The following is a 22,947-nucleotide window of genomic DNA, read 5'->3' on the forward strand; positions in this document are numbered from 1 at the left end:
GTAGAAACATCCAAGCCCTTGTGCAAACTTGGAGCTATAGAGCTATGATTGAAACCTCCAGGCTACCTGTTGCAAACAGGTTTCAGGAGCAGAGATGTCCCTTTGGCATGGCAGGCGATAGAGAGAGAGGAGTGTGGTGGTCTGAGATGCTGCTCCTAGTCTGGCCACTGCACTGCCACTGCTTCCACCTCACATGACCTAGCCTGGGGAAGCCTGACGGGTGCTCTCAGTTCTCTCCCCACTTGACCTATCAGCAGCATTTGACCACTTCCTCCTCCCGTGATAGCCCATGGCGTCATGCTCGGCTGTCTTCTCTCTTATCTTGGGGGACCTTCTTCCCTTTTTTCTTCTGTGCTTCCTCCTCCTGCACCACATGTCTTAGTGTTGGGGCTCTTTGGACCTCCTCCCATCTCCTGGCTTTTATCTTCAGCTCAAACTCCAGCCAACATAACGACTCCACTTTGGTATCTCAGATCCCCCCCAATTCAACAAGCCAAACCAGTAACAGCTTCCCCTCAAAACGTGCCCCTCCTTTCAGTGATGGCACCACAGTCTGCTACCCTTGTGTAGACCTTTATGTCACTCTCGACACCTCCTTTCCCTCATCCTTCACCCCCAGTCCATTATCACATCCTGACTATTCTAATAACAAAATATATCTCAAGACACGGCTTTTCTCGCCATCTCCCCTGCCTTTGCTCTGGTCCCAGCCACTGCCATCTCTCAGCTCTCAATGTGCGCTTCATTGGTCCCCTGTCATCCACTTTTTGCCTCCTCCACGCCATTCTATATCCTGCCACCATAGTGAGCTTTTAAAACTCAAATGGTATGGTAGCACATCTCACAAAAATTCCTTCCAGTGGCTTCCTACCTCACTTAGGAAAAAGTGTGAATTGCTTAGCATGGCTCACAAGGCCCTGTAAGACCTGCCTTTAGGCTGTCTGGCAGGCCATAGTTCCATAAGCTTGACTCAAAGCCACAGTGTCTTTCAGTTCCTAAGTGGCCCAAGTTCCCTCCTGGCTCCAGGCCAGTCACTCTGCCTAGAAAGCTGCCGTCTGTCCCTCCACCACTATCCCTACCCTTGGTTTGGTCAGACCTTACTCACCCTCCATGACTCAGCTCAAGATCACTTCTTTAGGGCCAGTTTCTCTGAGGCAGCCTTATCTCTTATATCCAGAGGGCTTACCCATGGCCCTTTTTAGGTTAATGCCTGAGTCCTCTGTGTCATTCACTGGTGTGTTTCTAGTACCCAGAACAGTGCCTGATGCAGAGTAGGTGCTCTATAGATATTTGTTGAGTATATGAATGTAGCCAGGCAGGGACTGGCTTCATAAGGGTGCTGTGCCAGACCAGATGTCTGCTGTGTTGGGGTATTTTCGGGTCACCTGGAATCCTGCCAAGCTAAAGAGAGTTAATAAAAATTTATTTTAAAATATTTTTAATTTAACATTTCTAACCTCTAATCCTAATTAGGATTTAGTCTTAGTGATTGATCTTTCTAAATTAAAATTATTCTGAAAATAGGTTGAGAGATAATTTATCAGTATTTACAATTATTTGACAGTTATCTTATGGGGGAAGATAGGAGAGACAGTGGTTTTAAAAATCATGTAACACCTTCCTGTGTTGCAGGAGGCATTGTAAGGCCTCAAAGGAAGCAATTTAGCAATATACATTACTAGCCTTAAATTGTCCATATGCTCCTCAAAACTGGCCATAATATGGTAAAAAGTATTCTCATACTCCTGGCAGGAGGGGTAAATATTCATAATCCTTTTGGAAAGCAATTTGACCATAACTATTTAGAGCTATAAGTCTGTATTTCTAGGTTTCTAGATGGTGCCCAGTTAACTTCAGTTAATTCTCAGTTAATGAACCATTAACTTAATGGCCACTTCCTCAAAGATATTTCCCTGGACCACCCCTCACCCTCAAACCAGAAAATGTTGATTTTTCTAACATTTATCATATCTGTAATTACTTGTCCAATGTCTGTCTCCCCTCCTAGATTCTAAGCTCCATGAGGGTAGTGACAATACTTGCTTTATTTGTCTCTGTATCCTTAGGGTTAGGACAGTGCCATATATACCTTAAATATAAAATAATTGTTGAATAAAATGAATAGAGAAAAGTCATCCTAAATACAAATAAATTTAATCCAAAGGTAGCAGTATCAATAGTTAACCTTTATAGAGAGGTTCATATTTACCTGACACTATTGTGTGTGCCTTATGTGTAATTCTCACCGTAACCTTTGAGCTTCCTGCTCTTGCAAATGGAAAACTGAGGCCTAGAGAAGTTAACTAACTTATTCAAGGTTAAGATCAACCAGCTAATAAATTGTTCATCAAAACCTAATTTATAGGCCGGGCGCGGTGGCTCATGCCTGTAATCCTAGCACTCTGGGAGGCCGAGGCGGGTGGATTGCTCAAGGTCAGGAGTTCGAAACCAGCCTGAGCAAGATGTCGTCTCTACTATAAATAGAAAGAAATTAATTGGCCAACTAATATATATAGAAAAAATTAGCCGGGCATGGTGGTGCATGCCTGTAGTCCCAGCTACTCGGGAGGCTGAGGCAGTAGGATCGCTTGAGCCCAGGAGATTGAGGTTGCTGTGAGCTAGGACGCCATGGCACTCACTCTAGCCTGGGCAACAAAGTGAGACTCTGTCTCCAAAAAAAAAAAACCTTATTTATAATAGCCAAAAACTAGAAAGGACTTGCATGTCATTTGAATAGAATGTTGTGCAGTTCTTAGAATCTAGGTTAAAAAACTGTCTAGTAACATAGCAAGGTAGTTACAATACTTACTGTTCCCATTCAGACCCATGGATACTGCTGTGACAATGCCCTTCACCTGCCACTGTGCTACCCATTGCTTGGGTTCCAAGGTCATAGCTCTTTTAGTGCCTATCAGCTGTGTCAGGATGAGGCAGAGGAGGCTGTACAGAGAAAGTTCATCCTGAGGTGAAGAGTTCAGAGACAGGAAAGGAAACAGTAAACAGGCCTGAAATGACACTTCTAGGAAGTGAGAGAAATTCAGTGTGTCTGGGAGAAAGTTACAAGTGATGAGGCTGGAGAGAGGTAAACAGAGGCCAAATAGAGAGGTTCTTCAGGTCTTAATCCTAGGGCAGCAGTGCCCTGCAGGGATCATTGCAGATTTGGACATAGCAAGTTGGAGGCATCAGTCTTAGCATCCAGAGGTAAGGGGATTTGTTTGGGTAGAATTGATGCATTTTTACTTTTGCTAAGAAAAAAAAAAAAAAAGATTGGCTAGAAATGTAAGTGAGGACTAGATATGGAACATGGAAAATTGAAAGATTCAAAGATATGAAGTCTTGGCCTCAATATCACTTCCTATCAAAAGTGCAAATAGCATGAAAATGAAAATAGAGCCTAAGGGAGATGGTTTTTAGGAATCTGAAAGAAAACCGCCACTTTCTGCTAATTCTCTCATTAAGTTACTGTTTATCCCTTTAATTTGGTTGTTTGCTTTCTGTTCTGAGCCAATGCAATTCATAGGTTTAAGACAGTAGTCAGTTCTATCCTACTATGTCTGGAAAATGTTCAGGCTGAGTTTCCAGGTATGGCAACAGAAATGTGGCATTCTATAGCTCGGAGTGCCTTCTGTTCTAAGAACTATAGGTGACTAATGGGCTGCTATGATTTGAATGATGGCAACCTCTCCAAAATTCATGTTGAAACTTAACCTCCAATGCAACACTATTAAGAAATATGGCCTTTGGGAGGGTGATTAAGTCATGAGGGCACCACTCTCATGAATGGGATTAACATCCTTGTAAAAAGGTTTGAAGTTGAAAGGAGCACTCTCTTGCCCTCTGCCTTTCCGCATGTGAGCACACAGCAACAAGGCTCCATCTTGGAAACAGCAGCTCTCCCCAGACACCAGTGCTGCCGCCTTGATCTGGGACTTCCCAGGCTGCAAAGCTGTAAGAAATAAATTTCTGCTCCTTGTGAATTATCCAGTCTAAGTTATTGCATTATAGCAGCACAAATGGACTAAGCTGTGGGTTTTAGAGTATCTTAGATGTTTTATCCATGGTCATCAAGCATAATATACCGGAGCAGGAATTTTGCATCTTGAAAATACAGAGGGATTTTGCAAAGAAAATGAGAAAATAACTGTCTTCTTTAGTATCTCCCTTGAGGGCGGCTTTTATTCTCACTACCCATACAAATGTGTTACAGCATGCAGTTCAAGAGCTTCAGTTTTTCTCCTTCTACCTTTTATCACTTATAGAATACCTGCTTGTCTGTGATTGATACCTCTGGCTACACACTGAATCACCTGGAGAACTTTGGGAAAAAAACAAAACAGATGCCTGGCCCCTTCCTACAACCAAAATAATTGAAAGCAGGGTCTTGAAGACATATTTGGACACCGTGTTTATGGCAGCATTGTTTACAATAGCTAAAAAGTGGAAGCAACACAGATATTCACAGATCAACAGAAGAATGGATAAACAAAATGTGGTACATACATGCAATGGAATATTATTCAGCCTTAAAAAGGAAGGAAATTCTGACATATCCTACAACCTGGATGAATCTTGAGGACATTATGTTAAGAGTAATAAGCCAGTCACAGAAAGACAAATACTGTTATCATTTCACCTGCATGAGGTACCCAGTCAAAATTACAGTGAAAGAAAGTAGGGTGGTAGTTGCCAGGGACAGGGGGGAGGTGGAAATGGGGAGCTATTATGTAATAAGGACAAAGTCAGGTTTGCAAGTGAAAAGAGTTCTGGAGATGGGTGGTGGTGATGGTTGTACAACAATATGAATATTTAATACCACTGAACTGTACAGTTAAAAATTATTAAGGTGGTAAATTTTGTGTTATGTATATTTTACCACAATTTTAAATGTTAGGGGGGAAGTTAATATGGTAAAGCCATACTTGATTACAAAATTCTTATGGAAACTTATCCGAGAACACTGTCAAAGAATATTTAGAAAAATAAGGAGCTGGCCGGGTGCAGTGGCTCACGCCTATAATCTTAGCACTCTGGGAGGCCGAGGCAGAAGGATCGCTCAAGGTCAGGAGTTCGAAACCAGCCTGAGCAAGAATGAGACACCCCCCCCGCCTCTACTAAAAATAGAAAGAAATTAATTGGCCAACAAAAATATATAGAAAAAATTAGCCGGGCATGGTGGTGCATGCCTGTAGTCGCAGCTACTCGGAGGCTGAGGCAGGAGGATCGCTTGAGCCCAGGAGTTTGAGGTTGCTGTGAGCTAGGCTGATGCCACGGCACACTAGCCCAGGCAACAGAGTAAGACTCTGTCTCAAAAAAAAAAAAAAAAAAAAAAAAAAAGGATCCCTGACTAAGGTGTTTCCTGTAAGTTTTTAATCTTCCTTAGTGTAAGTCTCTTGCTTTATTCAGCAGATAAGGGATATCAATATCAGTGCCTAGTTGTAGTGTTTCTGATAGGATTATGTACAGGAAGGGCCAGGAAGCTAAGTACACGATTTATCTCTGCAAAGCTAACATTTACTCCTGTGCTTTGTTTTCTAGACACATTTTCAGGCACATCAGATTGGAGAGCTTTCTTTGTTTTTCTGTTTTAAAATGTTTCATCAGCCTAGGAAACATGACTTGCTCATACATTTACAAAAATTATTGAATGTCTGTTCTGCATAAGGCACAGTGCTGGAGGTACAATGACATAATTTTGAGCGAACAAGAGAACACAGACTCTGATGCCATGGTTCTTATACTCTGTTGAATGTATTTATGGTATCCATATATATCTGTTGATACCAGAGGACATTAAACAATTAACTGAACAATAGTTACTAAGTAAAGATTGCTTATTAATTACTTAGTAATTCTGAGGGGGGCTTTTAGACATGTAAGGCACTGAAGCCATCTGGGGAGATGGACGGAGACCTCCTTAGGAAGGGACATTTGATCTGAGCCTTGAAAGCTGAGTTTGTATTAACTTAGCATCACCCCTACCTTTTCATTCTCCTTTCTTTTCCAGTCTTCTCTTACCGTTCTTTGCCTTTACTAACCACCTGGGTTATAACCATTTTTCACTTACAGGCTACTGACAAATATTAATAACTCATGAAGACAGCTAAGATAATACAGTTTACAGCCTCCTTCAATCCAAGAAATGAAACTCCTATAGGACAAGCAGCTGGGTTTTTTTTTTTTAACTGGGTCAAAATTAGAGAAAGCTGTCTTTCGCGACTCATGTGTAAGCACCTTGCTTTTTGTGCTTGCAGCAACTCAAGCACCCCAACCTTGTCAACCTCCTGGAAGTCTTCAGGAGGAAGCGGAGGCTTCACCTGGTGTTTGAATATTGTGACCACACAGTTCTCCATGAGTTGGACAGATACCAGAGAGGGTGAGTGATCCAACCCTTACATACAAAACAAAACAAAACCACACCAGGATTTGTGAGGAAAAAGTAATGATGACTTTTTAACACTAGGCAAGAATAGCCAGTGTTTGTGCAACATACTCTGCTGCTGGGGTTGACAGCAGAAAAATTACTAAAAATGTTATGAAAGAGATCATAAATAGTCATTTTCATGAAGAAAATGCAACAGCATTAGATAGAACTTGATTTCTTTGGTATGTTATCTCTGTGTAGAAGCTATCTCAGTCTCAAAGACAAGGAAGGATAGTATTTATTTTGTGCCTGACTAGGGAAGCATACGGGCTTGGAGATTGAAAGGAAGAGTCCAAAGGCAATGGCTAATGGGATGTTTAAGGCTAAAACAAGCATGGAATTTCACCTGAAGCAATCTGGGCTCTAGTCTGCTGTGTTTGTCAGGATTTGGTTACAAGTGACAAAAACCCGACTAAAGCAAGTGTATGTGAAAAGGGGATGTGTTGGTGGCTGTGACTGAGAAGGATGGAATGGCTCTAGGGCATCTGCTGATCTTACTACATCTCTCTCTCCCCCTTTCCCTCCCCCACACCCCCACCCCCATCATATGCAGCACCTTTGTATGTGTTAGAAGAAGGCTTAGTGAACAGACAGAGCCTTTGTCTGAAAAAGCAAAAGGAGAGGAGGATCCTTTCCTCCAGTTGAGGGTAGCCCCTTACCAGGGAACAGGATCCAGGTTGGATTTCAGCTTCCGCCCACTCCTCAACTGGGTGTTTTTAGGCAGAGCACCATAGGTGACGGCTGTTCTCTCTCGCTCTCTTTCTCTTTCTCTCTCCCCCACCTCCCTCCTCAGTTCTTCTCTCTCTAAGTCTTGGCTTTATTCTGCCTTGCCAATAAGCTTCCCTATATGGTAGATTTGGGAGGGTATAGGTGTGGCATGTGATGGAGGAGTTTGGAAGGGCAAAACACAAAATAGAAAGCATGCCCACGGGCTCATATCAAGCTATATAGATGTTCAAGAAGAAAGGAAGTCCTACTATAGAAGAACTTCTAGAATAGTATCTGCATATTAAGTCTAGTGGAACTCTGATTGGCTCACCTCAGGTGATGCAACTATCCCTGGGCCAATCACTGTGGCTGGAGGGAGAGGGTAGAATGATTAGGAGGCCCTGGGAGATATTATTGAAAGTGGATCAATCAAAGAAGGCTTCATGGTGGAGGTGGCCTTTGAGTTGAACGGGGAGGGGAATTTAGAGAAATTGAGCAGGGGAGACAGATATCCCATCCTTTCCTTTCTTTGCTCTGTTCCTGGGAACCCAACTTTGGCTGGGGACAACATGGAGAGTGCACTGTCGATCAGAGCCATGGAATGATGTCCCATCCCAGCTCACATTTGCACTTCAGTGGCCTGAGGCTGAGGCTCTTCCAACAATCCTTTCAATCTTTGCCACAGGCTTGCTCTGCCATGTGGTGATGGTTATATACGATCTGCCATGACCTCCAAGCAAATGGGAGGAAAGTGGCTCATGGTGTGTTAGTGACCATGGCACAGGCTTTTCATGTTTCAGAATATTAATTTATGAAATCAGAGAGAGCCTAGAGGACAGACACCTCCCTCCAGAAAGTCACTGATACAGAGAAATTATGTGTCAAAAGAGAAAACATTTCATATGTTGATATTTGCTCTTTGACAGTTGCAAGTGACACTTCAATTAAGCCTATTATTCTTAGTTACTCATGGCTATGTGGTACTAGAGAGAGGGTGCAGGGAGTTTGATTAATCATGTTAGGTTGAGTGGCTTGGGAACACGGATTTGTGGGGGTTAAAAGTAATCGGGAGTCAGTTCTTTTTTGGCATATAGTTTGAACAGAAGAAAAGGGATGATTAGAGTTTTGAAAGCAGATTTTTTCAACTCCACTGGCTAAAATATGTTATATATGTTCCAGGAAGTATAAAATGCTTCATGGGGGTGGATTAGAGAAAGGAAAGACCATTAGATGAGTGTGGTTAATTACAAGCAACCTCATTTCCAAACAGCAAAATGCAATGGTTTATCAAATTTAAGATATACTTAAGGGACACTATTAAAGAGCAAGTGTGAAAAATAAGATATTAATGTATTCTTAACCAGGTCATATCCATTTATTTTGAAGCTTAAGGACTTTTTTTGTTGCTTGTTTTAAAAAGTCACTTTCCATTATACTAAATATTTGTTAATTCTCCAATCTATTTTAAATGCAATTTCAAATTTTTGCTTGTCATCATTAAGGAGTACATATTGTTAAAGTGTTTCAACCAAAGGTTTTTAAATTCATAGGAACGCTTTTTGTTTTTAATATAGAAATCTCCTACTATAAAATGTTGTAAGTCCATTCTCACCAAAGGTGAGTCAGCACCATCTGTGTGACCTTGGGCAAGTTGCTTACAGGTGTCCTCAGCTATAAAAATGAGAGCTTAGGACTCAGTAACGTTTATGGGGACTTCCATCTCTATAGCACTATGAATTGATGATCTAGTACCCTAAGAGTCAGAAGTCTTCACTTATCCTTTAGTTACCTATTTGATATGTTAGTATCAACAAGGGATGAGGGGCTGATGCTGGTGTTTGCCCTGCTTGGTGTCAGGTTTGGCCTTCCTTAGGTTAATCCACTTGCCTTAAGAATATCCTGTGATCACGTCTTTATTTCTAAGTACAGATTTCTGAAATACAATGTTGATCATGCCATCTCCTACTTAAAATGCTTATTAGAAAGCTCCCCAGAGCTTACCGGCTTGGTGAAAACCCCTAGCATAGGATTTAAGATCTCACTCACTCTACTGCTCCATTTCCCACCAGTTTGCCCCTTAAAACATGACCCGCCCATCAAATCATTTGGCTTCTAGAATTCAGGACTTGCTGATTTCTCAGTGTGGGTTGTCCTCCTTTCTCTACGCTGCCTAGAAAACTCTTGCTGTCCTTCAGACACAGCTCAAATATGACCCCCTTTATGATGCCTGTCAGCACACTGAGGGGTGTCAGGAGTCCCTTCCTCTGGTTCCTGTAACATCTTCTGGGATTATTTATGTTACATACTCCCTTTGCCCAGTAAATTATAATATCCTTATTTACATGTTTGTAACTTCTGGTACTCCCTTGGTACTCCCTCTGGTACTCCCTGGTAACTACCAGAAGTTAGTACTTCTGATACTAACTTCATGTTGCTACTAACAAGCAAGTTTGTGTCACAAAATATGTATTCTGCTACACTGACATGCATACCTATCAATTATAATTCCCAGTGCTATGTTCATGTTGTTAATATTTGCCCTCAAACAAATGTATTACCATTCTTTATCTTCTGTAGGACTTAATAAGCTTTGTACCTGTTATTCTATAAACTATTGGTCTCCACCACCTCACAGTTTCATAAATGACTAGTTTAGACGTTCTCTCCTCATTCTTCTGCCCACCTGTACATGCAGCCAGACACAATACTTCATCAGTTCTTTCCTGCACAGTTTGCATTACCACTGTTTCCTTCTCTGACTCTAATATAGTTTGTTCAAAGAACATCTCTTGGTTAAGCTTATTACCACAAGTTTTCAGTTTCTGACAATGAAATTCCAGAACTTTTCTATTAAAAGTGATATGTTAGTTGTGGTAAAAATGTATCAAGCAACACAAAACCATATAGAAATAAAATCAACAGCTTGAGAAATTGTTTATTTTTTCTACGCATATATATTTAAATGGATTATACTCTACATACTGTTCTGCATTTATTTTATTTTTTTTTTTTTTTGAGACAGAGTCTCACTTTGTTGCCCAGGCTAGAGTGAGTGCCGTGGCGTCAGCCTGGCTCACAGCAACCTCAATCTCCGGGGCTCAGCGATCCTACTGCCTCAGCCTCCCGAGTAGCTGGGACTACAGGCATGCGCCACCATGCCCGGCTAATTTTTTCTATATATATTTTTAGTTGGTCAATTAATTTGTTTCTATTTTTGGTAGAGACGGGGTCTCGCTCAGGCTGGTTTCGAACTCCTGACCTTGAGCAATCCGCCCGCCTCGGCCTCCCAAAGTGCTAGGATTACAGGCGTGAGCCACCGCGCCCGGCCTGTTCTGCATTTATTTTTAAAATTAAATTAAATTTTATTTGTTTTAGAGGTGGGGTCTCACTATGTTGCCCAAGCTGGCCTCAAATTCCTGGCCTCAAGCGATCCTCCCACCTCAGTCTCTTAAGTAGCTGAAACTACAGGCGCAAGCCACTGTACCTGGCTACATTTTTTTAATGTACTCTGGAGCTATCTCCCTATCTATACATATTTACTTTTATATTTTTTTTTTTTTTTTTGAGACAGAGTCTCGCTTTGTTGGCCAGGCTAGAGTGAGTGCCGTGGCGTCAGCCTAGCTCACAGCAACCTCACACTCCTGGGCTCGAGTGATCCTTCTGCCTCAGCCTCCCGGGTAGCTGGGACTACAAGCATGCGCCACCATGCCCGGCTAATTTTTTTATATATATATCAGTTGGCCAATTAATTTCTTTCTATTTTATAGTAGAGACGGGGTCTCGCTCTTGCTCAGGCTGGTTTTGAACTCCTGACCTTGAGCAATCCGCCCGCCTCGGCCTCCCAAGAGCTAGGATTACAGGCGTGAGCCACAGCGCCCGGCCTACTTTTATATTTTTAAATGGCTATATAGAATTCCATTTAATGGATATACTATGATTTCTTTATTCAATCCCTATTGATAAATATTTAGATTATTTCTAGTTTTTCTCTCTTACTAACAATGCTACAATGAACAACCATTGCCGTAAATATTTCTTTAGGATAAATTCTTATTTTTATAGAAGCTTGCCAGCCCCCTACCCATTCCCCATCTTTGTTGTAGCCTTTTGTAGAAATAAAATCTTAATGAATGTTGATTATTTGCCGATCAATGTCACAAATATTAGATAAGCCACAGTGGAAAGAATGGCTTCTGTAATTGAAAATGCTGGAGTTACTTCTTCATCATCTCTCCCATCTCATATTTCTGAAAAAATTTTTAAAAATCAGGAGACCTCTCTTCAATTTCATATAGCAGTTATTTATGTTTCTCTGTTCATTTCAATTTTGTTATTAGCACATTAGGGTCACAATATAGCCTCCCAAAAAACTTGGAAAGGAGAGACAGAGTTTGCTTTCTGAGAGTTATTTTGTGAAACCAACACATACGCATCAGGGCAAAGGTATGCAAAGCAATCTTAAAGAGATAAACAGGATGCAACTTAAAATTTCCTTTGCATCAAGGTGTATGCAAAACATTGATGCAGTGCATCATAAAATGAAAGTTTGTATTTAATGAGGAGGTGCTTTACACTGTACTTTTGGTGTTTTTTTTGAAAAGTTACATTTAGATCTATTCTGAAGCTGTTCATTTTTAACAAATAAAATGTTACAGGTTTCACATGATTTATTCTTAGCTATAAAGATTGAGTTGTGGACCGAGTGCCCAGGCAGGCGGATTGCTCAAGGTCAGGAGTTCGAAACCAGCCTGAGCAAGAGCGAGACTCCATCTCTACTATAAATAGAAAGAAATTAATTGGCCAACTAAATATAGAAAAAAATTAGCTGGGCATGGTGGGGCATGCCTGTAGTCCCAGCTACTTGGGAGGCTGAGGCAGCAGGATTGCTTGAGCCCAGGAGATTGAGGTTGCTGTGAGCTAGGCTGACGCCATGGCACTCACTCTAGCCTGTGCAACAAAGCGAGACTCTGTCTCAAAAAAAAAAAAAAAAATTGAGTTGTGGTTTTTAGATTGTTCAGTGTTACAAAGAACTTTGTAGTGATTATTTATATTTGTATTTTAGGGTTTGAAAAGTTACCTAGTAGCTAAATTGATAAATCAATCAAGACTCTCCTATTAGCATCCCTCTAACTGCCTTTTGATGATTTTATTCGTAACTCCAACAAGGGGTACCCAGGAGCAATTAAAAAAGAGAATCAAATTTACTTACACTGCATATTAGGTTAGATGAGGCTTTAGAGATCATACAGTTTGTTTTTTTTTGTTTTTTGTGTGTTTTTTTTGAGACAGAGTCTCGCTTTGTTGCCCAGGCTAGAGTGAGAGCCATGGCGTCAGCCTAGCTCACAGCAACCTCAAACTCCTGAGAGCTCAAGCCATCCTACTGCCTCAGCCTCCCGAGTAGCTGGGACTATAGGCATGTGCCACCATGCCTGGCTAATTTTTTCTATATATATATTAGTTGGCCAATTAATTTCTTTCTAATTTTTATAGTAGAGACGGGGTCTCACTCTTGCTCAGGCTGGTTTTGAACTCCTGACCTCGAGCAATCCACCCGCCTTGGCCTCCCAGAGTGCTAGGATTACAGGCATGAGCCACCGCGCCTGGCCAGAGATCATACAGTTTAAACCTTCTTTTTATATCTTAGTAAAGTGAGTCCCAACGTTTTCAAGTCATGTGTTACAGTCATTTTTTGAGCTCAGATCTAATTCTCAGTTGATAATAAACTGCTTCTCTGAATTGAACACCCACACACACACACACACAAAGAGAATAGAATGGCTACAGGTCTTGCTGGATTTGACAGCATATGTTTTATCTACTGATACATCCCTCCTAATGTGGACATGGATACAATTAAGCTATCTCAGCTTAATAACATAACACGTCAAACTGCCTACTTTCACTCATCTCAATTCTTTGCTCACCACTCTAACTTGACTTTCTTTATGGAACTGACTACAAAGAAAGCATGAGCTGGTACTCAGAATTTGAACATAGGTGACTGAGAAGGCATTTTAATTTTTTATGTCAGGCTAGTTAATTTGTTTCATGTTCACCTGCCCCTTTAAAATGGATTCTGTCATGGTGCACTGACAAAATTGTCTGTGTCTGCAAGCCTGAAGACCATGGTGAAAGCAGCCAAGCTGCTATCTGCTTTTCCAAATGATGCACTATATTCTCTGTGTTCTGTGATGAGATGATTGTTTTTCCCCTCACTTATATCCTTCACTAAAAATTCTTTTGTATATATTTTTGATATATGTTGCAATATAATCTTTAGATCTTATATTAATGACTATATTACATTAAGTTACATTTATATCTTACCATTCCTCTATTCTTGATTATTGAGGTTATTTTCAGTGTTTAGTCTGATAAATGATTCCGCTATTTAAAAAATTTCCTATAGGCTGGGTGCGGTGGCTCACGCCTGTAATCCTAGCACTCTGGGAGGCCGAGGCGGGCGGATTGCTCATGGTCAGGAGTTCGAAACCAGCCTGAGCAAGAGCGAGACCCCATCTCTACTATAAATAGAAAGAAAATTAATTGGCCAACTAATATATATAGAAAAAAAATTAGCCGGGCATAGTGGGGCATGCCTGTAGTCCCAACTACCCGGGAGGCTGAGGCAGCAGGATTGCTTGAACCCAGGAGTTTGAGGTTGCTGTGAGCCAGGCTGACACCACGGCACTCACTCTAGCCTGGGCAACAAAGTGAGACTCTGTCTCAAAAAAAAAAAAAAAAAAAAAATTCCTGGGAGGGGGGGAAATGGGCATTTATTGAAACCTTAAAATCTGTACCCCCATAATATGCCAAAAAAAAAAAATTCCTATAAATGGATTTTTCTTTTTTTGTACTTTTCCTTTAGAATTTCTCAAAATGCGACTCTTGGGTCATAAGTTTTGCTGAACTGAACTGATTTACCTTACCACCAATGATGTGGATTGATATATATTTTTCCTTATAGTTATGCTACCTTGGATTTTATTATTAAAAATTTTACATATGAATTTTATCGAACATATAAGGAGGAAATAGTAGCAATCCTACGCAAACTCTTTTAGAAAACATAGGAAGAAGGTACATTTTCCAAGTCATTTTACAAGGCCACTATACCCTGATACTATAACCAGACAAAGACATTTCAAGAAAAGAAAATGACAGGTAAATATCCCTCACGAACTTAGGTGAAAAATCCTTAGCAAATTCTTAGTAAATCAAATCAAGCAATATAATGTAATATAAAAAGAATGGTATACTGCTATTTTTTGATATATCAATTTTTAGACATCTATAGGCTTTCTATGATGATAGATGAGGATTTAGCTCTCTTAAATTATTACCCCTCTGCTCCCTCTACCTAATCTCTCAAAATAGTTACATTAAAACCTTATTAATTGGCCGGGCGCTGTGGCTCACGCCTGTAATCCTAGCTCTTGGGAGGCCGAGGCGGGCGGATTGCTCAAGGTCAGGAGTTCAAAACCAGCCTGAGCGAGACCCCGTCTCTACTATAAATAGAAAGGAATTAATTGGCCAACTGATATATATATAAAAAATTAGCCGGGCATGGTGGCGCATGCCTGTAGTCCCAGCTACTCGGGAGGCTGAGGCAGAAGGATCACTCGAGCCCAGGAGATTGAGGTTGCTGTGAGCTAGGCTGACGCCACGGCACTCACTCTAGCCCGGGCAACAAAGTGAGACTCTGTCTCAAAAAAAAAAAAAAAAAAAAAAACCTTATTAATTCAATACTCACCATTCCCATTATTGTGCCTATGTAAATATTACTTATAGCTGAGCATTGTACCATAGTATGGCTTCCTTGTACTTTTTCCTCAAATTAATATTTGCTTTGCTTTTTAAATTTGCTTAATATTTTTTAACACTATTGCTAATTTTTCCCACTCTTTTTTAATAGCCACTCAATATTCTTTTCCACAGGTTAATTACATGAAGTAATCCATTAGTTCCAATTTTTTTCTTGGCAACATCCTGACTTTAGGCCTCCTTCTCCTCTGTCTGGCTTTTGACTCAAGGCCTGTGGCCCAGATGTCTTCCTGGGACTTTCCTTTGCTATCATCCTTGGAATTCCCTCTGCATTTCTCTATGATTGGAGTCATTGCTTCCTGGATTTTCTGTCTCTTTCTGGGTTTTCTTACTTTTGGCCAAATACATCCATCTCTAATTAGTTCAAAAGATGATATAATAACACACAAATCTAGATTATTGTCATTTCAAATGACAGCCGGCCCCCTGACCCCTTCTTGGAGTCAAGTAGTTCAGAGCCTTTTACGTTCCTGGGGGTGAAACACAATTCCCAAAGCAAGCAGGAAGAATGCTGTGGGGTCACACTGGTAGAGGAATAGCGGAAGATGGATTCCATTCCACCCTCCCAGAAAGGATTGCCTCTGCAGCAGCCCAGTGGGCTCCAGAGGGACAGCTGGAGCTCTCAGTAAGGCAACTGAACTTAAGACCTCAAGAGAGATCACCGGACACCTGTGGAATGAAGGCATGCCTCCCTGAGCCCCCTCCATCTTGGTCTGGGACAGAAAGTAAAGGGAGTATCCTTGCCTGACTTTCTCCTCCTTTGCAGAGAGCCCCATTTCTACGTCTGGGGAGCTGACATCTTCCAGAGTACAAATCCCATGACCAGGCCTCCTTGGCTGGGGGTCCAAGAGGCCCAGGCCAAATCCCGTCCAGCTCCTTCTGGGCACTGTTACTAGGAAGAGGAACTGGGGATATGGCTTATCTAAAGTTCAGTCGCCCATCCCATGATAGGGAAGAACAACCAGGCCCAGGAGAAAAGTTCAAACCCCTTCCTCCCTCACAGGTTATGTTTGACCTTAAGTGTGATTCCTCTGAAGGGAGGGTTTGCCTTTGAACTAGAAGGGCTCTTTTTTATTTTTTTTTTTTGAGACGGAGTCACTTTCTGTCACCCTGAGTAGAGTGCAGTGGCATCATCATAGCTCATTGCAACCTCAAACTCCTGGGCTTGAGTGATCTTCCTGTCTCAACCTCCCAAGTAGCAGGCACCTGGCACTACAGGCGCATGCCACCATTCCCAGTTAATTTTTCTATTTTTTGTAGAAACGAAGTCTCGCTCTTGCTCAGGCTTATCTCGAACTCCTGACCTCAAGCAATCCTCCTGCCTAGGCCTCTCAGAGTGCTAGAATTACAAGTGTGAGCCACCGTGCCTGGCCCTAGAGGGCTCTTAAAGGCAGTAAAGAATGAGAGAGAATTGGGCCCCTTCCCTTCACACCTGTTCCAGCCCTTATCCAGTCTGCCCCAGAGCTCAGCCATGACCACCATTTACTACCATATGGAAACAAACACTTTAAAGTGGAGTGAGGCTGGGTGCAGTGGCTCATTCCCAGCGCTTTGGGAAGCTGAGGTGGGAGGATCACTTGAGGCCAGGAGTTTAAGACTAGCCTGTGCAACATAGCAAGACCTTGTCTCTATAAAAAAATGTTTAAAAATTAGCTGGGTGTGGTGGCATGCACATGTAGTCCCAGCTACTCAGGAGGTCCAGGCAGGAGGATCTCTTGAGCCCAGGAGTTTGAGGCTATGGTGAGCTATGATTGCACCATTGCATTCTAGCCTGGGCCATATGGTAACACCCTGTCTCTAAAAAAATTAAATAAATAAAATTTAAAAAATAAAATAAAATGGAATGCGCTCCATAGCCTTGCCAGCACAGGCTACAGCCTTATGAACATCTGCCTTAGCCTGAAGGTTCTGGCTAGTCACCCAGACTCTTCCAAAGCTTTTAAGTTGGTTTGATGAATATTTTCACACTTATTTAAGATGGTGCAAGGCCAAGGGCATGGTGATGACAACCCTGCCGTGCCTGCGCTTGAGTCACACTGTTCCAGTCTGGACTGGTCGCTTTTGACACCTGGAATGCAGTTGTCCTGGCATCCTCCTTCACCATCCTCCTAGAGATTCCTGGTGCTTCCCTCTTGTGTTCAATATTCCATTTTCTCTACCTCATATAATCTTTTATGGTTTACTACTCAGTTTTGGTGGAGTGCATCCTCCAGGGGCTTCCTGAGAAAGAGTGTATGAGAGATACATGGGGAAAAAAGAGGTTGAGACCTTGCTCTTTTACATAAAAAGTCTTTATTCCATCCTCAGACTTGATTAATATTTTGTCTGGGTATATATTTGGTTTAGGTTGAAAATAATATTCTTTCAAAATTTTGAAGGCATTGTGTTAGTGCCTTCTATCTCTTAGTGCTAAGAAATCTGATGTCATTCCATTTTCTCTTCCTTTCTAAAGTCCTGTTTCTTTTTTATTTCCAGAAGTTTGTAGAATCTTATCTTCAGTCTCATCATTTTGGATTTTGAAAATCAGGAATGGGCCTTGATTTTTAGCCATTATGCTGGCACTGGGTGGGTGCTTTCTGTCTGAGAAAAGGTTTTTTGAATTGTTTTGTTCTTGATTTCCTATCCATCGTTTTCTCCATTTTCTTTTTCTGGACCTTCTATTATTTGGGTGTTGGACTCTTGGATTGGTCCTCTCGTATTTTGTTTTTGGTTTTTTTGAGACAGGGTCTTGTTATCTGTTGCCTGGGCTAGAGTGCGGTGGCATCATGATAGGTCACTGCAACTTCTAACTCCAGGGGCTCAAGTGATCCTCCTGCCTCAGCCTCCCGAGTAGCTGGGACTACAGGTATGTGGGACCATGCCCCGCTGAATTTTTTTATTTTTTGTAGAGACAGGGTCTTGCTATGTTGCTCAGGCTGGTTTTGAACTCCTGGCCTGAAACAATCCTCCTGCCTCGTTTTCCCAAAGTGCTAGAGCTATAGGCATGGGCCACCATGCCTGGCCTAGTATCCTGCTCTTATGTCATGGATACAACAGCTTTCCTTTTCTCTCTGAGGATAATAATGCTGTGTAAAAAATGTTCCCTTCACCCTCCATAATTTCTGTTTCTTTTAAGTTGCTTTTTCCTGTTTTATTCTGGTCTCTAACATTCTTATTAAAGGCGTTTTGGGGCATTATATAACCTGTGGCTGTGTGCTCATGGTTAAGAGTAGGGAACTATTGGAAGCTGTAAGCTTCACTGTGGGGTTATCTGGCTGGGCCATTTGCTGGGGAAACTACAAGGTCAGAACCTTCAGATCTTTCCTCCCATGCTTCCCCCAGAAAGTCTTTCACTATTTTACTCAGAAAGTGAAGTCTGCCTGCCAGCCTTCTCAGAGTCTTGTGATGGAACAGGACTGGAAAATTCCAGCATTCAATGATTAGTATATATGCAGTAATTTAATCCCCTGCTTTCAGAACAGTGTTAGAGCGGGAAACCGTAGTACCACAAAACAAAGAGACAGGGTCACTGAGGCTGAAATCATCAAAAGGAGTTTTATTGACTAGCTCGAGCTAGGGTCTAAGTCCCAGAGCACTGACACAGCGGCCTCTATTGGGACAAAGACCCCGTGCACTGTGGGACGGAGTCCTTTATACCCCAGGTGCATCACCTGTCCACATGCTTGACCTTTACATTGATTGGTTGGCCCCTTGTGCCCACGCGCTTGACCTTTACATTGATTGGTTGGCCCCTTGTGCCCACTCGCTTGACCTTTATATTGATTGGTTGGCCCCTTGTGCCCATCTGCTTGCCTTTTACATTGATTGGTTGGCCCCTATGCGCTTGCCCTTTTGTTTCATCCCAAAACTTTATTTTTATTTTTTTTTTTTTTCTTTTTTTTTTATAGTACTACGTATCAGTGTAAATCCCAAAACTTTACTGCCATTGGCCTGCTCAACCCAACTTCCTAAAAACAAGCAATATACATAAACTAAAAGAAAGCAATTAGCCTGAGGCTTCACAACAGTATCCACAATTTCAACTATGCTAAATGTCCTCTATTTTATCATCTCCAAAAAACAAAACTTCAGCCTTCCACCAGTTAGCAGAAAGAATGTTCCCTGTTGGCATAGAATGGAGGAGGGGATCTAGGGTTTTAATTGTTTCCTAAACAGATTTTCCACCTCCTCCTTAGCTCCTGGTTCCTCAGAGCCATTTGACCATTCTTTGGAGGTAAATTGGTTGGTCTTCCACCTTCCCTCTCCTGGCTTAGATTTCAGCTTTCTGGGATCTGTTAAGTCAATTATCATTCATTCAACTGCTTTCTAGATTCCAAAATGTGTGGCTGTTATCTCTTCTCCTGTCCTCTCTGACCTTATGGGTTTTTGTCTTTAAATATATATATATATATTGGCTGCTGTGGTGGCTCACACCTATAATCCTAGCATTCTGGGAGGCCGAGGTGGGAGGATCGCTCAAGGTCAGGAGTTCAAGACCAACCTGAGCAAGAGTGAGACCCCATCTCTACTAAAAATAGAAAGAAATTAGCTGGACAACTAAAAATATATAGAAAAAAATTAGCCAGGCATGGTGGCGCATGCCTGTAGTCCCAGCTACTCGGGAGGCTGAGGCAGAAGGATTGCTTGAGCCCAGGAGTTTGAGGTTGCTGTGAGCTAGACTGACGCCGTGGCACTCTAGCCCGGGCAACAGAGTGAGACTCTATCTCAAAAAAATAAAAATAAAAAATATCTTCAGTGTAGTTCTAGTCAGGTTTGGGGAGGGAATGAAATTAGAAATCCATCATTTTAACTCAGAAGCCCTTTGAAACACTTTCTTCAGTTGGCTTTGGAGACACTATATTCTCCTGAGTGTTGGCTTCACTCACTTGCTACTCAGCCCAGGCCGCCTTGCTGGGTCCTTCTCCTCTTTGGGACCTCTGAATGCTGAAGGCCTCAGAGCTCACCCGGAACTCTTCTCTTTTGTCTGTATTCACTCCTTATTTGGCTTCATCCAATCCTAGGCTCTAAATACCATCAATAAATATGCCTCTGCTTTTCAAATTTATGTTTCCAGCCTGACCTTCCTTCTTCTTCCTTTTTTTTTTTTTTTTTTTTTTGTTGTTGTTGTATCAATAGGTTTAGAGAGTACAAGTGATACATGGGTGAATTGTATAGTGGTAAAGTCAGGGCTGTTAGTGTACCCGTCAACCAGATAGATAGTACACATTGCTGATATTCCTTCTGAATTCAGAACTGCCTACTCAGAGTCCTCCCTTGGGTGTCCAAGAAGGATTGCAAATTATCCACCCTCCCCCGCCCTCAATCAATTCCACCTCCAGAGCTCTCCTCAGTAAAAGACACCACCATGTACCAGTTACTCAAGCTAAAAACCTTGACTCTTCTCTTTCTCTCACATTTGATCTCTCAGAACATCCTGGAGGCTCTATTTTTAAAGCAGAGCCCAAATCTGGCCACTTCTCCCCACATTAACCACTATTTCAGATTTTCCTTTAAGCTTCCAGAGCTCTCTAGACCACGTTATATAAGATAGCACCCCTTCCAGCACAGCGTTTTCTCTCTCTCTCTCTCTCTCTCTCTCTATATATATATATGTATGTACACACACACATACACACACACAAATGCATATACATACATACAGATACCCAGTTTCAATTCAACATCACACAATATATTCTATTTTTCTCCCTTTGTATATCTGTAACTCCCTTCTCCAACCATGGAAACCTGGCTCTTATTTTCATCTCAGAGTGTTGCAGCTAATAAGGATCTTAGTGTCTGAGGCCCCCACATTCCAGAGAAGAAACCGAGCAATAAAGAAGTGGGGTAGCCAACTCCAGATGACACTAGGTAGTTTGTACAGAGGTTTTACATTTGAGAATTGTGTAATAATGTGCTTATTAGCATTAGTGGATCAATGATGATATAATTTACTTTTAAATGTTCCTTTTGCATATTTCTTTTGGGAAACGTTTTTAGAGACTAAAGTTGTCCGGCACTCATAACTATATTAATATTTAATGTATCAAATAATCAAAATATATTCTACTTTTTCTTGAAAAAAAGTGGAAGGCTTGGAGGCTGGGGGAATAAAAAAAAGAATATCTTCAGTGTAGTTCAGTGTAGTTCCCCTGAGTGTCCCCATCTTAGCTTCGTTTTCCTAGGCCTTCTCTCTTAGCAGGTGAGTTTTTCCAGCCTCTGTGTTTATATGCCGCTAGAACAAGGAAGAGAATTTGGAGAGAAGCCATTTCAAGTCCAGGGACATAGTCCTGGTCCAGCAGTGTCCTGGCTATTCTTCCTGGAAGTGGCCTCTTTGTTTCCCCCACATTATTCGACTCTGTTCAAACATCCTCTGATCTGCTTGAAAGGATTTCCGTTTTCCTGCAGGTCTGGTCTGTGACAACAGTGGCCTTGTAGCCTCTCTCAGAGGCTAGAAGGGACTTTCTGTGGTCACCTAAACACAACTACTCAAGAGTTTTCTTCCTGGGTTACTTAATAGTCTTGTCTGAAGACCACAACAACATTGTGTGATTCATAAAAACAGCAAGTCCAGCTTGGGGTGGGGGCACTCAGAAAATAAATGCACTCTCTCTCTAGTCCAATTTACTCATTGTCTTATATTTATTAAAAAAATGCTTCGAGATGAGGAACATTTTTCTAATTTGCACAAAGGATCTGCCGGCGCTACTGGTTGCCCGGGCTATCTGGTTATATAAGAAGCTCCACGTCAGGGAAGAGGTGCTGGGGACAGTGGCACAGAGTTTACTTGCTGTGATGGAGGGAAGGGCAGAAAGCCATGAGCCGGTGCAGCTTGCTGCCAGAGAGCAGCAGTGCGGGGAGAGAACCAGGATGCCTCTGGCTATAATGACAATTAACTTCTGTTACATGGTTTGCAATGAAAACTTCTTCCCTGTCGTCAATAAAATCTTCATTACCTAAAAAAAAAAAAAGAAAAGAAAGAAAGAAACCCAAAGAAACAATGCTGCCTAGGAGTCTGGAGAAACCATGTGCCCACACATGGAAGAGGAGTCCTGCTTCAGGCCATCAGTTTGGAGCAACTGGAAAAAAGAAACAGCACCTTTTGTGCAGAATATTATTAACTAACTTTACATCAACAAAAGGTTCTTTACAGAACTGGAGCTCAGGTTACCAGGCAGCTTCCCAGTGGTGTCACAGATGTTTGAGATAGATGGTCATAAATACTCATCAAGATCCCTGTGGATTTTCATGTTCCTCCCTGGAGAGGTCTGCATTTTTTTGTTAACCTGCTGTTCCTTGGATTCAGTGGTATGCTGGTCGCATGTTCTTTCTACTTGTGACTCATGGACTGATTGCTCGAGGAGTTAGATGACTCTGTGTCACCTAGGATTTTCCACCACGGAAGCCTGTCTTGGTGTACTTTTTCTTTTCTTGAGCTGAATTCCATGGTTACGCTAAAGAATGTGTTTGTACTGCTTCTTTATTTTTATCAGGGTACCAGAACATCTCGTGAAGAGCATAACTTGGCAGACACTGCAAGCTGTAAATTTTTGCCATAAACACAATGTAAGTCTCATGATCTCCCTTGAGAAATCAGAGGGCTGTCCTTAAGCTGAGGTGGAGCCTTGTACAAAGTTTGTATCATACTTTTGTGGGTATTGTTTTTTTTTTACTCAAATCTTCATAAGCCTGGTTGGGGTTAGTAGAGGCTAAAAATGCCAACCTAGCTATTCCTTCTTGCTCAAGCTATATAAAACATGCATTTTATGATTTGGAGAAACCAGTCACATTTATACTGATTAGAAACTATTCAGACATAAGGTAGAATCCCATTCACTTGGAGTCTTATTGCTCTGGCACCCTCAAAAGGCTCTGAAATTAGGAGGGGGAACCCCAGGTGACTCAGGCCTGTTTAGCTGCAGTATGCCAGTTGCAGTAGGGGGAGTCCCCGTCCAATACACAAGTGCTAGTGTCTGCTTTGGTGAGATACGGGAGCTGAGTCTGGACCCAAGCAG

General features: G+C 41.8%; 1 protein-coding gene across 5 annotated transcripts in view; it reads left to right on the forward strand.

The window, feature by feature from the left end:
* CDKL1 (cyclin dependent kinase like 1) overlaps positions 1-22,947 on the forward strand; it is a 59,886-nt gene that overhangs the window by 22,380 nt on the left and 14,559 nt on the right. For 3 of the 5 annotated variants that reach the window (XM_076004041.1, XM_076004042.1, XM_012757898.3), the window contains 2 exons: positions 6,252-6,373; positions 22,426-22,498. In XM_076004041.1, the coding sequence (XP_075860156.1) occupies positions 6,252-6,373; positions 22,426-22,498 (195 nt within the window). Of the gene's footprint in view, positions 1-2,674; positions 4,493-6,251; positions 6,374-22,425; positions 22,499-22,947 lie in introns of those variants that run through there. The other 2 variants (XM_076004043.1, XM_076004044.1) reach the window with 2 other exon arrangements.

Source organism: Microcebus murinus, chromosome 6 (genome assembly GCF_040939455.1).
Source record: "Microcebus murinus isolate Inina chromosome 6, M.murinus_Inina_mat1.0, whole genome shotgun sequence".
Taxonomy (NCBI): Eukaryota; Metazoa; Chordata; class Mammalia; order Primates; family Cheirogaleidae; genus Microcebus; species Microcebus murinus.